The following is a 17,802-nucleotide window of genomic DNA, read 5'->3' as shown; positions in this document are numbered from 1 at the left end:
TCCTGCCATTTCCAACAAACAAATGTCCCATAACAAACAGTGGGTTCGGTTACCTAGGTTAACTACAGGGTTTGCTTAACCACCACTGCAAAAAAGACCACTGTCGTGTCCCACTCCTCCTCTGACGGCCGGGTCGGGGAAGTCCGTATCAAGCGTGCCTCTGCAGCTTTGCCAAAGTTCTGCCAGAGTTCTCAGGGCAGGCAGGAGACCAGGATGTGACTTCAGCAATCCAAGTTAGACTTTGCCTGACTCAAAGAATGCCAGAAAGCAGATCCTTTATATAGGCCATGGGATGTGGCTCCATGACTCAGCACTTATCCAGGCCCTCCCTTCCTTTTGCGGACGTCGCCTCTCCACTCTCCGGAAGCGTGGGTCCCTCCAGCCTCCAGCTGCCGGTAATTCCAGCTCATGACTGGCTTCACCCTCCCCAGGCTTACATGCTGTGGGGGAGGGGCCCAGCTGCTCCGTTTGTCTGGGCATGGTGCCAGAACTGGGGGCTGGAGGCATGCCAGGCCATTCGTCTTCATTATCAGTCTCTGGCAGGAGATGAGAGGGGCCCGGCTGCGGAGAGGGGGGCGAGACACAACAACCATAAAGTCACCTGCCTAACGACGGTCACAACTTAGGGCCATAATTGCGGGCTCAAATAATGGTCATAAATTGAGGATTACCTATAGTTTCCATCGTCTTTCATGCTCTTCAGAAGACGCGGCACTAATCTTCCATTTCAACTCGCAAAACAGGTTATAAGGGGGTGCCTGATTACTTGTTTCCCGATATGCCAACATTTTCAATTCCTATGCCAGCTTCACTGAAGTATCATTTTGCCCGACCGGTGCAAAGCAAGAATTCTACCTGCTTCATTACAGAATAAAAACAGGGAGGAAAAATAATGAGCGGGTTTAGCTGCAATGGAGATCTGACCTGCATTGTTAAATCTGAACAAAGCCAGCTTTCAAAAGGAAACAGGATAGTTTAAAACGAGTTAAGCAGTTTTGGTCTGGATCCGGCAGTTTTATGTAACTCAGAACCAACTCAATCTATGCCATGCCCTCTTGACAGGTGACCACAGTTACACAAAGAAACCTCAGAGACCGGGCAGTGATGAGAAAAAGAGACCGCAACGCATAAAGAGAGAAATCCCGATCTTCTCCTGCAAACTCGAAATTTATTGGTATTCATTAGAAAATGAACCGTCAGATCATGATTTCATAACAGTTCAGCCACCATAATAAGGATTGTTCATTTCATGGTTGCTTCTAAGTAAGATTGAGAAATATAGATTATTAGGGATCCAAATTAAGCTGGGGGGTCGGGGGGGGGCGTACAGATTCCCATGTCCGTTCAAAATTAGTGGTTTGGACGTCGTTGCAAATAGCTAGTAGGGTCTTCACTGATAGATCTTCCACCTGGGGGGCCTGTTTTTTCCTTTCCTATCCTTCTGCTTTCTCTTTGTCCATCCTGGGATGCAACAGAGGTGAGTCCCACCGTCAAGAGGTTGGCTGCTGGACTGTCCCTTTGAGGTACCACATGCCTCCTTGGCTTACACAACAATCCTGCAGGAAAAAGGAAGAAGCTTGATCAGAGGTTTGGTTGCAATCAACCAAGCTTGTCCTGAATCGCATTCTGCAGCAACTGAAGCCACGGGTGAGGAAAACAGAGAGTTAAACCCAGCTAGCATTCATGGTGTGTTTTTTTAAAACAACAACAACAACAACAACAACACAGATTTCATGTACGGTTTCCATTGCAAATTATACAACCCACAACCTTGAAGACAAGATAGGTCCCGGTTGAAGGATGCTTCCAAAAAAGACAGCCAGGGTTAAGAACTGATCTGGTTCTAATAGAAGGTTGGCTGGGGAATTCTGGAAGTTGAAGTCTGTATGCAGGGGTGGGCTTTAAAATTTTCAGCAACAGGTTCTCTGCCAGGCTGCTGGGTGGACGTGGCCATGGTGGGAGTGGCCTAGTTGGCCTCCTGCACCACAGTGGGGAGGCCTGTTTTTTCGCCCTCCCAGGGCTCCAGAGGCTTTCCTCAGAACTTCCGGGAGGCCTGTTTTTTTGCCCTCCCAGGGCTCCAGAGGCTTTCCCCAGAACTTCCGGGAGGCCTGTTTTTTCGCCCTCCCAGGGCTCCAGAGGCTTTCCTCAGAACTTCCGGGAGGCCTGTTTTTTCGCCCTCCCAGGGCTCCAGAGGCTTTCCCCAGAACTTCCGGGAGGCCTGTTTTTTTGCCTTCCCAGGGCTCCGGAGGCTTTCCTCAGAACTTCTGGGAGACCTGTTTTTTCGCCCTCCCTGGGCTCCGGAGGCTTTTCTCAGAACTTCCGGGAGGCCTGTTTTTCGCCCTCCCCAGGCTCTGAGGCTTTTCTGAGAGGACAAAAACAGCCTCCCCTGGGCTCTGGAGGCTCCCTGGAGGCTGGAAACAGGCCCATTTCCAGCCTTCCAGAGCCTCTGGGAGGCCCATTTTTTGCCCTTCCCGAGCCTCTGCGCGGGCCCTGCACTTTCCTGGCATCCAAAATGGGCCGCGTGGAGACTCCTGGGAGTGGCAGGGTGTGAGTGGCCAGCGAGGAGTAGGATTTGGGGGTTTGCCGAACTGCACAGAATCTTCGCTAGAGGATCACCTGAACCCGGAGCAGCCCACCCGTCTGTATGTCTTAAAAATGGCCAAGGTTGAGGAAAGACTGATCTGGGCTAATTACAAAATTCAGAACCACCAACCAACTATCAAGTAGAGAAGATCAATAAACCTGTGGACTTATTTAGCAGTTATTACCGGAGGATGGATGGATGGATATATATATGTCTTTGGTTATATGTAGGTCTTTGGTTTTCTCCCGCGTAAAATTGGAAGTGTCTTGGCGACATTTCGACGAAGTCTCATTCGTCATCTTCAGGCTTCAGCTTCGTGCTTCTGGGAGCAAAAGCACGAAGAAGCACGAAGCTGAAGCCAGAAGATGACGAATGAGACTTCGTCAAAATGTCGCCAAGACACTTCCAATTTTATGCGGGAGAAAACCCGAATAACCAAAGACCTACATACAAACACCCGCGAAAACCTCAGAAAACATATATATATATATATATATGGTTCTGAATTTTGTAATTTTGTAATGTATGTATATAAAAGAAACTGTGGTGCTGTCAAAGCAATGACTGATCATTCAGGGGCAGTAAACAAGCCACCTTCAAACATTTCCAAGGGGATTTGATCTCATTTCCCACCTCTGGAAAGAAAAAAAAAACCTGAAACCACACAGTGCTTTTAGCTCCCTATTTGCCTGGAAGCTTGTAATGACAGTCCCCTCCACCCCAAAAAAACACAAGTTGCTAATTGCTGCTATTAAATAATTAACACCCGTGCCTACAGATGAAAGCAAACAGAGAACATGTGCCTGCTGGGTTTGTTTGTTTCTTTTTGCAAACATCTGGGCTCAGCTGTCTCTTCAACCGCCCTTAAATCACTCTGACTTTTAGTATCGTAAGACAGCATTCAGACTGGAAGGACAATCCCGATTCAACAACTAAAAAGCCACGGATAACCAGGCACCCATTTAAATACTACGGCGTAGAATAGATCGAAGTACGCATTCTGGGAGAAAGAAGTTCTCTGAGGACGGGCTCCAAATCTGAAAGCTTGGAAGGAGTACAGATAGTTCTCGACGTACAACAATTCACTTAGTGACCGTTCAAACTTACGACGGCACTGAAAAAAAGCAACCGATGACCATTTTTCACAGGTTCTTTGCAGCATCCTGATTTACGTTCGGATGTTTGACAGCAGACTCACGTTTATGACAGACAGCCCCCCCCTGGGGTGTCCCCTTTTGTGACCGCCTGTCAAGCCAAGTCGAAGAGGAAAGCCAGATTCACTTAACAACCGGGTTACAAATTTCACAACCGCAGCGATTCGCTTAGCAAGCGTGGCAAGAAAAGTCGTAAAATGGGGCAAAACCCGCGTGACAAATTTCTCATTTAGCAACATAAATTTTGGCCTCACTAGACTAGCTGTGCCCGGTTCCTGCAATCGTTTTTCATATGTTCTTGCAACTATTCCTGCACAGCTCCTGCAACTGTTCTTCATACTACCTGAGACTTCTCAGGAAACAACTGAAGAAAAAACTGCTGGTGACCTTCTACCGCTGCACCATAGAGTATTTTAACTTATTGCACCTGTGTATGATTTGCCAATTGCACAGTGGCAGATAGGACAGCACTCCAGAGGGTCAACATCATTGCCCAGAGGTGCCCTCTCCCCTCTTTGGAAGAGCTTGATAGCTTCCGCTGCCTTAAGAAAGTTCAAAACATTCTTAAAGATCCATCTCATCCTGGGCACCTTTTTTTTTTTTTTTGAACTATTATCCTCTGGCAGCCGGTACAGGACAATAAAAACAAGGACAAATAGGCTAAAAAAACAGCTTCTATCCCAGAGCAGTAACTATATTGAATTCTACTGCAGAGTGCAATATTAATGCGGTATCAATTCAATTGCATAGAATGTGAAGGAGGTGTGTTTTTGTTTTATTTTTTTATGTATGATGCACACTGAAGATGGCATTTAATTTTGTTGTACAAGGTGCAATGACAATAAAGTAAACTAAACTAAACAACTAAACTAAACTGCACAACAGAACAACTAGACACAAGAAGTTTCTTCCCGAACGCCATCACTCTGCTAAACGAATAATTCCCTCAACACTATCAAACTATTCACTAAGTCTGCATTACTATTAATCTTCTCATCGTTCCCATCTCCTCCCACTTATGACTGTATGACCATAACTTTGTTGCTTGTATCCTTACGATTTATATTAATATTGTTTCCTGATTGCTTATCTGTATCCTATGACTATCATTAAGTGTTGTACCTTACGATTCTTGACCAACGTATTTTTTCTTTTATGTACACTATGAGCATCTGCACCAAAGACAAATTTCTTGTGTATCCAATCACACTTGGCCAATAAAAAAATTCTATTCTATTCTATTCTATTCTATTCTATTCTATTCTATTCTATTCTATTCTATTCTAATTCTTCATTCCTCTATTCTATTCTACTCTATTAATATTCTATTCTAATATCTATTCTAATATTCTATTTTACTCTACTTTATTCTATTAATATTCTATTCTAATATTCCATTCTATTAATATTCTATTCTATTCTAATATTCCATTCTATTAATATTCTATTCTATTCTAATATTCTACTCTAGTCTATTAATATTCTATTCTAATATTCTATTCTATTCTATTCTATTCTATTCTACTCTATTCTATCAATATTCTGTTCTGTTCTGTTCTGTTCTGTTCTGTTCTGTTCTGTTCTATTCTATTCTATTCTATTCTATTCTATTCTATTCTATTCTATTCTAAACTAAACTAAACTAAACTAAACTAAACTAAACTAAACTAAACTAAACTACAAACTAAGTAAACTCTTCTTTCTCCATCATTCTTCTGTGATTCAGCAGAGAGAAAAACGACTGAGGGAGGGGGCAGACAGCCGGTTCCTCATATGCTCCCTGTAAAAACCTGTGGATAGCAAGCTGACGGCTCAACCTCTTGAGTTTGGCCAACCTAAAGACCTGGGAACACCGATACCTTTTCAGGCGTGCAACCCAGGGCAGCTTCTGAATTGCTTCACCAAGCAAATATAGAAACATTTTAATTAAAAATACCCTCCCAGTGCTTCAGGTCAACCGGCAGTTCTGTTACACAAGAGAAATCAAGGGAAACGGGTGGACTTAAAAGGCAGCGTCCTGTGAGAATCTTCCTTGGGCTATCGTAACACTAAATACACACACACCCTTAGTTCAGTGCAGAATTATAAGTAGGTGTGCAGGTATATACAGGTTCTCGGAAAGATGTTAAGTTTCGCATCCAAAACCGAAAGGACTGCTCCGTGTCGTGTTTATTTTCGCCCGGGGTCAGTGAGAACGAGCAGGCGGCCATACAAATTTAGAAATAGAAATGAATAGAATAGTGGATCGGCCTCCCGGAATACCCCCAATCAGCTGTTCCCAGAGGTGAATTTTAGCAACAGGTTCCTTGCTTGTGAGCTCTGTGCCTTGCTTTTTTTTCTGCCTCTGAAACTTCTGAAACTTTGTTTCAGGAAGAATTTTTTTTTCTGCCTCTGAAAACCTCCGAAACAGCTTCAGAAAAAGCCTCTGAACCTCTGTTTGAGGCTTCTTTTCTGAAGCTCTGTTTGGAGGCCTCTTTTTTAAAGATCTGTTTGGGGGCTTCTTTTCTAAAGATCTGTTTGGGGGCTTCTTTTCTGAAGCTCTGTTTGGGGGCTTTTTTTCTGAGGCTGTTTGGGAGCTTTTTTTATGAAGCTCTGTTTGGGGGCTTTTAGCTCTGTTTGGGGGCTTTTTTCTGAATCTCTGTGGGGGCTTCTTTTCTGAAGCTCCGTTTGAGGCTTTTTTTTCTGAAGCTTCGTGTCTGATGCTTTTTTCAGCCTCTGAAACCTCTGTATGAGAACTGGGCGGGGCTACATTCGGAGTATAAGACGCACCCAGATTTTCACCCTCTTTTTTGGGGGAAAAAAGGTGCATCTTATACTCTGAAAAATACGGTATTTAGAAAGCACAGGTAGTCAGTCCTTCACTTACAACAGTTTGTTTAGTGACCGTTCAAAGTTATGACACTTTTTTAAAAAAGGACACAACCATTTTTTGCAGTTACAACCAACGCAGCATCCCTATGATCCCACGATCAAAATTCAAGACGCTTAGCGACTGACTCGTATTTATGACAGTTGCCGTGTCCCAAGGTCACATCATTCCCTTTTGCAACAAGCAAAGTCAGTGGGAAAGCCAGATTGACTCAACAATTGTGTTACTAACTTAACAACTGCAGTGATTCACTGAACAGGTGTGGCGAGAGAGAGCGTAAAATCGGACAAAATTCACTTAACAAACGTTTCACTTAGCAACACTGTGGTCGCAGGTCAAGGGCGACCTGTATTTACATTTGATTTCTATGCTGGCTGGGGAATTAATTAATTAATTTATTTATTTATAATTTAATTTAATTTCTATACCGCCCTTCTCCCGAAGGACTCAGGGTGGTTTACAGCCATATTTATGGCTTATATGGCTATATGGCATATGGCTTAGGACCGGGCTATCTACGGGACCGCCTACTGCCGGCTTCTATCTCCCATCGTCCGGTGCGTTCCCACAGAGAGGGACTCCTCGGGGTGCCGTCAGCCAAACAGTGTCGACTGGCGGCCCCCAGGGGGAGGGCCTTCTCTGTGGGAGCTCCGGCCCTGTGGGACGAACTTCCCCTCGGGCTTCGGCAACTACCTGACCTTAGGACCTTTCACGAACTTAAAACTTATTTATTTCATATGGCTGGACTAGCCTGATTTTTATTTTTATTGGATGGGTTTTTAAAATTGTGTTATTTTACAGGGGAGTATGTTTTTTAACGTTTTGGGCATTTAAATTAGTTTTTTAAGGGTTGTTTTTAAATTATTGTGTGTATTTATATTTTATCTGCCTGTTCACCGCCCTGAGTCCTTCGGGAGAAGGGCGGTATACAAATTAAATTATTATTATTATTATTATTATTATTATTATTATTATTATTATTATTATTATTATTATTATTATTATTATTATTATTATATTAAAACACAGAAATATAAATAACAAATTTAAAAAGAATTTAAAAACAAATATTTAGTAGGCCAAATCAACTAAAACAGTCATAGACCGACATAAAACCCCTTTAAAATTACAATTAAAATTACACGTAGGCTAGTCCCGCACAATGAAATAATAAAGTCTTCAGTTCACGTTTGAAGGTCCGGAGGTCGGGGAGTTGTCGTAACCCAGGAGACAGCTCATTCTAAAGGGCCGGTGCTGCCACAGAGAAGGCTCTCCCCCTGAGGGCCGCCAACCGACATTGTTTGGTCGACGGCACCCTGAGAAGGCCCACTCTGTGGGAGCGCACAGGTCGTTGGGAGGCTATCGGTGGCAGAAGGCGGTCTCGTAGGTATCCCGGTCCTAAGCCATGGAGCGCTTTAAAGGTGATCACTAACACCTTGAATTGCACCCGGAAGGCTACCGGCAGCCAGTGCAGGCCATGCAGGATAGGTGTTATATGGGAGCAACGCGGTGCTTCCTCTATCACCCGCGCGGCCACATTCTGGACTAGCTGGAGCCTCCTGGTGCTCTTCAAGGGGAGCCCCATGTAGAGAGCATTGCAATAGTCCAGGCAAGAAGTAACAAGGGCGTGAGTGACCGTGCTGGGAGTTGAAGTCCACAGGTCTGAAAGTTGCCAAGGTTGGAGAATCCTGATTGATGTGGTCCTTAAAGAGTCTACAATGACATGACAGCATATAATCCGATCAACAGTTCGACAGGACCCAGCCATTTGCATGGCAGACACTGCTTTAAACAAAAGTAAAACTTTACCTTCAAAACTTTATCCACCTCCTGTTTGTCTAGCTCTTCGCCATATTCCCGGGCTAGTCGGTTCTGGATGATGTTTCGACGCACACGGTAGTTTTTGGAAAAGATTTCAAGCAAAATTTGTCGATGCTTGAGAAAAAAAGAAGAAGACAGAAACAGCAAGAAAAATATCAAGTAAGCGTGAGAAATATCAAACCGGGGTTGATACAAAGCACTGTTGGTTTCATTTGCTGAATTTACTTGTTAATTTAGGCTGAATTTGGATGATCAAGACTTCTGCTTAATCCCAGAAATAAATAAAACAACCTCATGTTTGCACCACCTTGAACCGTGGGTGTGTAAACGCCAGGCTGCCAGTATTATGTCTGTCCTATTTCTAAGTTCCCAATAGCTCTGGCCTAGGGATGAAATCTACTTACCTTCCTTACCGGTTCGGAAGTGACATGCCCCACGCGCACACCCTCTGCACAGGCGCAAAAACTTTCTGCGCCTGTGCAGAGGGTACAAAACACATTAAAACCAGGAAGTAATGACAGCCAGGCAGGTGGGCGGAGCCTCGCACCGCAATTGCTACCGGTTCTCCGAACCACCAGCCATGATCGCTACCGGATCAAGCGATCCGGTCCGAACCGGAAGCATTTCACCCCTGCTCTGGCCAATTTTTGCCACTGTTTTATTTCCTCCTTGTTAAATAGAATCGGACTCAGAACAGAACTGGAAGGGACCTTGGAGGTCTTCTAGTCCAGCCCCCTGCTCAAGCAGGAGACCCTACACCATTTCAGACAAATGGCTGTCCAATCTCTTCTTAAAAACCTCCAGTGATGGAACTCCCACAAATTCTGGTGGCAAGCCATTCCACTGGTTAATTGTCCACACTGTTACGAAGTTCATATTTTTAACCTCGATTTACAATCATTTGATTGTTCACAGGTACAATGGTACTAAAAAATGGGATTTACAGCCAGTAAATTTATGGCTATACGCTGCACTTACAACTGTTCCAGCATCCCCATGGTCACATGATCAAACCTGGGTTGCTTGGCAACCGGCATGTATTTACAATGGCTGTAGCATCCTGGGGTCATGTGATCACACCATACGGGACCTTCCCAAAACCGGCTTCCAACAAACAAAATCAATGGGGAAAGCCAGATTGGCTGAACCACCATGTGATTCACTTAGCAACGGCAGTGATTCGTTTAACAACCGCGGCAAAAAAAAAAAAAGGTTGTGAAATCAGGTGCGACTCATTTAAGAATTGCGTTGCTTAGCGATGGAAATTCTGGAAGGCAAAGTCCACAAGTCTTAAAACCGCCAAGGTTGGACATCCCTGGTTTGGAACATCTGATTTCTACTCTGGAAGATTCTCCAAACCTTCCAAATTAGAGAGCAACTTTTAACGTGCAACTTTGGCGGGAGAATCTTTTCAGTTTTCTTGCCTACCTGGTCGTGAACATCGCCAGCTTCCCAAAGTGCAAACACCTTTTGTTCATCGGGTAACGCTGTGGTCTGCGGAGGAAACTAAAAAACAGAAAGCAAGTTTGCAATTATTGGATTGACAGGGCTAAAAACATACACAGAAGGAGGAATGGCCTTTGGATCTTGAGTTCACCTGAAGCAACCTGGATACCAATTTAAATTTGGATCTCCTAAAGGCAAAATCTACTTTCTTAACAAGAGGACAGTTCGTAAAATGACTGAGGTTCAAACAGAAGGTATAAATTTGGGGGGAAATTGAGAGTTTTTCTTTCCCTAAATCTCTCTGGGGAATTCTGGGAGCGGAGTCTACATATCTTAAAGCTGCAGGCAACATTTTACAGGCTATTTTCCTCTTTTCCTCTGGATTTCTCCCCTTGAAACTATGAAAACCCACAATCTCAGCAAAGTAATCTATCAGGAACTACAGTTGGCCCTATGTCAAAAGACCTATTTATTTGGCAATTAAGAAATCCAAATGCCTTTTGAATAAAGATGTCAAATTGTTCGAACTGTATTCTCTCAATACAGTTCGAACAACCAATATCAAACAAGCAATACGTAGGTACTAGTTGTTATTATTGTTATATTTATATAAACTTCCATTTTTCCCACTACAACCCTGTGAGTTATGCTGAACTGAGAAACAATTATCCAAGAGCTTTTCTTGGCTTGATTTAAGCTACAAACCATAGTTTCCTGCAATAGTTCCCCTCGCAGATAGGTGCAGTCGTTCCCGACTCTAGGGGGCAGTGCTCATCTCCATTTCAAAGCTGAAAAGCCAGCGCTGTCCGTGGTCATGTGGCCAGAATGACTCAACGCCAAAGGCGCACGGAACGCTGTTCCCTTCCCACCAAAGGTGGTCCCTATTTTTCTACTTGCATTTTTTACGTGCTTTCGAACTGCTAGGTTGGCAGAAGCTGAGACAAGTAACGGGAGCTCACCCCATTACGCGGCACTAGGGATTCGAACCTCTGAACTGCCGACCTTTTGATCGACAAGCTCAGCATTTTAGCCACTGAGCCACCTGCAATAGAACACTTCAAAAATCTTTTTTTGGGGGATCCTATTCAGGGGAAGAAAAGATTAAATTTTTTTATTTTTTTTCCCGTTTCAACCAATCGTATTTTTCATCAAACTATTGTAAGCACAGCCCTACTCTAAATTAAAACCACGCAGCAATAAGCCAAATTATTTTCATAAACACGCCGAACAAGATCACTTCTTTCTTAGCAAATCCGTGGTTCGCCTTAAACACCCTGAAGCTTGCGATGTTTCCAACCACACCACAACTCAGCAAGAATCTTTTTAATATGTATATGTGCTTGTGTATGTACATGCATGCGTATGTACATATTTGAGCTCATAAGCAAGCGGTTACAGGTTAAAGCATTCTTTTTAAGACAACCGTAACTGACAAATTATAAGACCTGAGGAAGGCTAGCAAGCTGAAGATTTTTAAGCACGGTTAAAGCCCACTTAAAGATGGGCATTGTGTAGCTTATTATACTTGCTACTTGGCCCGCCTGAGTTTTTCCGCCCTAATCATGGCTTACTTTGCTGACAGCCCAACATGCATAATCAGACCCAGTAAGAGGAGAAGCCGGAGGGAGGGGGGGCGAAAGCAGAAAATCCTGTTTCTCAGTTGCAGATTTTTTTCCCCCTAGGATATTTGCAACTGCAGACGAAGCAACAACATTATTGTAATCTAGCGTTACAGGGAGCCGAAGTCAACGGACCCTGGCTTGGAAACTCGTGTGCTCCAAAGCTCTGACTCACAACCAAAACTGCCTTAACTTCTGACGCTGCCTTGAAGTTCATTCCTGTTTACTTTGCTCAGGTCCTGTTATAAATCACACCCTGTCTGCTCAACGGCCCTTTTACTCCACAAACTAACTTCGGCTACTGTTTTTTTTCCCCCTCCCCTTTGCAAACAAAATGGCTGCAGGCATTAATGTCAGGAACACCAGTGGAAAAGTTTCGTGGAACAAGCTGGGAGAAGGTCAGGTTCTTATTACTCATCTTTTTAAGAAGTTTAATCCGCTGGATGTTTCCATATTTGGATGGATCTCAGATCCTGAAACGCTTGTAAGTACAGGCACTGCCCTCGACTACCAACAGTTCATTCACAGTGACCGTTTGAAAGCATCAAAAAAAGTGACTTAGGACCGAGTTTCACACTTACGACTACTGCAGCATCCCCGTGGTCACGAGATTTGCATTCGATGCTTGACAGCTGACTCACACAAAGGAAGGTAAAAGGTGAATGTTCCCCTCGTACATACGTGCTAGTCGTTCCCAACTCTAGGGGGCGGTGCTCATCTCCGTTTCAAAGCCGAAGAGCCAGCGCTGTCCGAAGACGTCTCCATGGTCATGTGGCCGGCATGACTCAATGCCAAAGGTGCATGGAACGCTATTACCTTCCCACCAAAGGTGGTCCCTATTTTTCTACTTGCATATTTTACCTGCTTTCGAACTGTAGGTTGGCAGAAGCTGGGACAAGTAACAGGAGCTCACCCCATTACGTGGCACTAGGGATTCGAACCGCTGTACTGCTGACCTTTCGATCGACAAGCTCAGCATCTTACCCACTAAGCCACCGCATCCCCTTCACGTGAAGAAAAACCCAATCCTAAATCACATTTTTCAGTGCCGTTGCACCTCAACTAAACAGTTTAACAGTTGTAACTCAACTAAACAATCATTAAATGAATTGTTTGTAAGTCAAGGACTTACCTGCGCTGGGACAGATTTTAATTTTTAATCCCGGCGGTCCCCAAACTCTTGGGTTTATCAACCCCCTTCAAGTTTTAGACTGTTCATTGACACACACACCCCAAATGTTACACGAAAATAATTTTAAAAGCTGCTACTTTAATACAGTTCGTAGAAAGATTCACTCCTAAAAGTAACTGCACAAGGGGCCTCTGTGGCTCAGACTGGTAAGACAGTCTCTTATTAACAGCAGCTGCTTGCAATTACTGCAGGTTCAAGCCCCACCAGGCCCAAGGTTGACTCAGCCTTCCATCCTTTATAAAGTAGGTAAAATGAGGACCCAGATTGTTGGGGGCAATAAGTTGACTTTGTATATAATATACAAATGGATGAAGACTATTGCTTGACATAGTGTAAGCCGCCCTGAGTCTTTGGAGAAGGGCGGGATATAAATGCAAAAAAAAAAAAAGAGAGAGAGAGATCCACTTACAGGCACCATAATCTGCTTGCAGCCTACGTCCAACACCATGTCTTGCAATGTTTTGTCCGAAATCCCGCTGAACAAAAGATTCCCAGGAGGCAAACTAGCCAGGTGAAGGTTAAATAACCGTTTAAGCTCGTTCAGAGTCAGGACATATTGTTTCTTAAATGTGGCCCCCACAAAAGCTCGCAGTTCCTCGGTGACCCTCTCCGAAACCGGCATGTGGCCATTGATGGAGTCCAAGCTATCTTCCAAATGGATCCCATTGGCCAGTCCATTGTTGAGGTTCTCCGGGACAGAGGTCTCCATCGATTCCTCGTCGCTGACCGGTTCCTCCTTGATACGGACCCCAAGGAGGCCCGTCGGGTGAGGAGACTCGTCCAGCCGGCTCTCGGCTTTCCTCTTTCGGTGGTCTTGGTCCAACTGGCTGTAGCTCTGGTTGACTTTAGCCTTGGCCAAGTTGACCCTCTGCTCTCCAGAAATCACCACTGGAGCAGCTGTGGAAAGGAGAACAAGAACCAGGGTTAAATGTCTATGGAGGTTCTCAGTCATCCAAGGTTCCAGGTTGTCCCAAAGGGGCTTTTTTCAAGAGGCAACTGGACTTTCTTGGGTTTTTTTTTTCTTTGAAGACGTTTCGCTTCTCATCCAAGAAGCTTTTTGGATCAGCTCTGAAGACGATTCTTGGATGGGAAGCGAAACGTCTTCAAAGAAAAATACCAGAAAGTCCAGTTGCCTCGTGAAAAAGCAACTCTGGAAGAACCAGGGTCCACTTGGTTAGAACAAGAACCAGGGTTAGCTTGGATAAGATAATGCAAGAACTTTCTTCTACCTAGATATAGAGTACATAGGAAATTGTAGAAGGACTGCTTTTGATGACTTCATTCGTTAAAAATAGCTCTTGAATAGTTCAGCCACTGCCACACACTGTTGTCAGCCACTGCCAGTGGCCAGTAGAGCTGGCAACAGATTTGGACAGTGAGGAGGTTGGGGTGGAATATGGACCAGTCCTGGAGTCTGGGGAAGGCTCTGATGAGGGCTCTGCGTCAGAGGCAGAGAGGGGACCATGGCCTTATGCCAGTTATCAGCTGCCTTCGCAGTCAGACATCAGTGAGGCAGATGAACAGCTGGAGCCTGTTCCCAGTGTGCGCATGCGCAGAGTTGCCAGAGGAAGGGAACAGCTAAAGAACAAGGGTCGACTTGGGAGTAAGGCCACGGGTGGACGATGAGTGGCCCCTCCCAGAGGGAATAAAAGAGGAGCGAAAGGGGAGTGGAGTTTGCAAGACACAATTAGTTTGCTTAATTGGTTCCTGACTCTCTGAGACTTTGTGTCAAGTTTTGAAGATCTCGGCCTGGCAGCTCTCCAAGCCAGATAAGGTCTGTGACTGTAAATTCTCCCTTGAAAGATTTTGCTGGATGTGAATGAGAGGAATTCAGAGTAACTTAATAAAAAGGGATTTTTGTCGGGACAAGTCTGCTTCGTGCTCTTGGGAAGCCTAAATCAGAACACACACCTAGTTTTTCCTCCAAGGTCTTATGCATTAAAAATAAACAAATCACCTTGTGGTAAGCCATGGTTTTTATTAGACCACGATTGTCTAAGAAGCTGCCATAGCAGGGTCGACTGAATCTAAGCCAAACCAGCCTCTGTGAACATCATTTTAGCGTCGTCTGACCTTTGGCTTCCTGCTACCTAGTTGTCTCTGGTTCTCCATACATCTTACCTGGCTGTGTTGCTGGTTTCTTTGAAGCCAGGTGCTCTTTGGACAGGTTATATACTTTTTCCAACCTGAAAATAAGAGAAAAGGAAAAAATTCGCCCCTGGAAAAAAATCTTTAATGGTTCAGTCAGCAGGCACCAAGAATCTGCAGCACTTCAGATACGAAGCAGAACAGAAGTGTTTTTTTTTGGGGGGGTGGGTACAGACCCCGCCTCTCAGTATCTCTTACAGGGAAATGTGTCGCCCCCCCCCCCCCCGACTCAAATAGTAGAAGTACAATCCCAGGAAAAGAAAGGGGAAGGAAAGAAAACAAAGGAAAGGAAGATAGAGGGAAGGGAAGGAAAGGGAAAAAGAAAAGGAAGATATAGAGAAGAGAAGGAAAGAGGAAAGGAAAGGAAGATAGAGAGAAGGGAAGGAAAGGAAACGAGGAAAGAAGGGAAGGGAAAGGAAAGTAAGAAAGGAAAGGAAAGGGAAAAAGAAAAGGAAGATATAGAGAAGGGAAGGAAAGGAAAGGAAAGGAAGGGAAGGGAAAGAACAGGACAGGACAGGAAAGGAAAGGAAAGGAAAAAGGAAAGGAAAGGGAAGGGAAGAGAAGAGAAAGGAAAGGAAGATAGAGAGAAGGGAAGGAAAAGGAAAGGAGGGAAGGGAAGTGGGAGATTGGGAAGGGAAGGGAAGGGCTAAATGCAGAAAGGAGAAGGGGGAAGGGGAAGGGAAGGGGAAGAAAGGATGAAGAAGGGAAGGGAAGGGAAAGGAATCACTTACTTGGCTTGAATGCCCATCCAAAGCATTTTTTGCCTCTGCACCACATCTGGATGCTTCTTGACAAAATCTTCGTCATAGCGGAGCTTGAATTCCCACCCTCGGTTTATCCTCAAGAAAGAGACGTGCTCCAGGAAGTCTTTCACATCTTCTGGACCAAGCTGGCACAAAGAACAGATTTTTTTTTCTTGAAAACATTTTGCTTCTCATCCAAGAAGCTTCTTCAATTCTTGGATGAGAAGCAAAACATTTTCAAAAGGGGGGTGGGGGGAAGCCACAAGAAAAGTCCAGTTGCCTTATGGAAAAAGCCACTTGTGGGACAACCATGACCTGGATGACTGAGAAATCTCCATAGGCCTAGAATTGGCCTCTGGTGGCTCAGACTGCTAAGACAGTCTGTTATTAACACAGCTGCTTGCAATTACTGCACGTTCAAGTCCCACCAGGCCCAAGGTTGACTCAGCCTTCCATCCTTTATAAGGTAGGTCAAATGAGGACCTAGATTGTTGTGGGCAATAAGTTGGCTTTGTATATAATATACAAATGGATGAAGACTATTGCTTAACATAGTGTAAGCCACCCTGAGTCTTCGGAGAAGGGCAGGATATAAATGCAAATTAAAAAAAAATTGAAGAATTTTCCTGGAGGACAAACAAAACATTTTCAAGGAAAATAACTGTCAGGCCTGGAAGCCATCTTTTGCATTGGGCCTTCAGGCCTGCCACATTTGCTACTGTGAAAAACTGGGAGTGGGGGATTGTATGGAGCATGGGTGATATGTAGTCATAATAACATTCTTTTCTCAGAGAGTCAAGGCCATCTTGCCCTGCACCTGGAGGGCTGGAACTGGGAGGCATCTCCAGTTGGGATGGTGTTTTAATTGGACCATGTGATGGACTTGTGGGTGCTGGGCAGGGACTTGGACTTTCCTTTGGGTGGGGAAAACCTGGAAGCTTTCAGATTCGGGTTTTCCCAGATGTGTCAATACGACATCTCTAATAAAATGGAACTTTGAGGAAACTTCGGAGTCTTCTTTCGTTGGGGGTGTTACTTAGAACCCTGACAATAACTACAAGAAAAGTCCAGTTGCCTTTTGAAAAAAAACACTTTTGGGACAACCGTGACCTGGAAAATTGAGAATCTCCACAGAACGAAATAAATGGTTATAAGTCGAGAACTACTTATAATCGGATAGAGAAGAGAATTGCATTTATGGGAATAATGGCCACCCCAAAGCTTGGGGTGTAGTCTTAAAGAGAAAACAGGGAAACGGGACTACGCCTTAATAGATGCAAACTTTCTCCCAAGAAGGAACCTGTTACCACTTGTTTATGAGCTCAAATATGCACATATGCATACATACACAAACACACATATACATATTAAAAGGAAGAGCTTGTTTGCTTCTGAAGTATTGGGGTGCGGGTGCAAATGACATACCAAAGACCGTAGTAATATAAAAATAATAATCTGCCTTGAACCTTTGAGGTTGCGCGTCCTCTGAATTTTAACATGCTAATAACAAAGAGGCAGAGATTTAACTCTGAGGAGGACAAGCCAGGATCCGAGAGAGTTTATTTCTAATTTAGAAATAATTTTGTGGGTTCCATCTTTGCTGCTTATTGTCTACTCTAAAAGTAGCTATTAACAGTTTTAACAGATTAACAGAGTTGGAAGGGACCTTGTAGGTCATCTAGTCCAACCCCCTGCCCAAGCAGGAGCTCCTACACCATTTCTGACAAATGGCAGTCCAGTCTCTTCTTGAAAGCTTCCAGTGATGAAGCTCCCACAACTTCTGAAGGCAACTTCTGTTCCATTGCTTGATTGTTCTCACTGTCAGGAAATTTCTCCTCATTTCCAGATTGAATCTCTCCTGAGCGTTACCATCCATTATTCCTTGTCTGGCCTTCAGGTGCTCTGGAGAATAGCTTGACCCCCTCCTCTCTGTGGCAGCCCTTCAAATATTGGAAGATGCTATCCTGTCTCCCCTGGTCCTTCTCTTCACTAGACTAGCCAGGCCCAGTTCCTACAACCCTTCTTCATATGTTTTAGTCTATTAGAATGAACAAGGATCATTCAAACAATCAGGGACATTCCCATTTTAAAATATTACAAACCAAGCCTGATTTGTCTGTCACACAGAACAAAACGGGCCTCCCGATCTCGGGCACGATGCCATTTAGTGGCATTTAGAAAACCACAAGATCTCTATTCCTAATGTATATGCATCCTAGATTTTTT

The 17,802-nt window shown here is 44.3% G+C and overlaps 1 protein-coding gene across 5 annotated transcripts in view; it reads right to left on the bottom strand.

Annotated features, from left to right (window-relative positions):
- Positions 1–1,138: 1,138 nt before the first annotated feature.
- The window catches only part of POLR3E (RNA polymerase III subunit E), a 39,560-nt gene continuing 22,896 nt past the window's right edge, over positions 1,139–17,802 (bottom strand). For all 5 annotated transcript variants that reach the window (XM_058157655.1, XM_058157650.1, XM_058157651.1 and 2 more), the window contains 6 exons: positions 15,565–15,722; positions 14,807–14,871; positions 13,095–13,582; positions 9,857–9,934; positions 8,417–8,542; positions 1,139–1,556 (listed from right to left, as the gene is read on the bottom strand). In XM_058157655.1, the coding sequence (XP_058013638.1) occupies positions 1,491–1,556; positions 8,417–8,542; positions 9,857–9,934; positions 13,095–13,582; positions 14,807–14,871; positions 15,565–15,722 (981 nt within the window). In that variant the 3' untranslated portion in view covers positions 1,139–1,490. The remainder of the gene's footprint in view (positions 1,557–8,416; positions 8,543–9,856; positions 9,935–13,094; positions 13,583–14,806; positions 14,872–15,564; positions 15,723–17,802) is intronic.

The sequence above is a fragment of the Ahaetulla prasina genome, chromosome 14, assembly GCF_028640845.1.
Source record: "Ahaetulla prasina isolate Xishuangbanna chromosome 14, ASM2864084v1, whole genome shotgun sequence".
NCBI classification, from domain to species: domain Eukaryota; kingdom Metazoa; phylum Chordata; class Lepidosauria; order Squamata; family Colubridae; genus Ahaetulla; species Ahaetulla prasina.
Note: the sequence above shows the minus strand (reverse complement) of the source record. Positions and strands in the feature narration are given on the sequence as shown.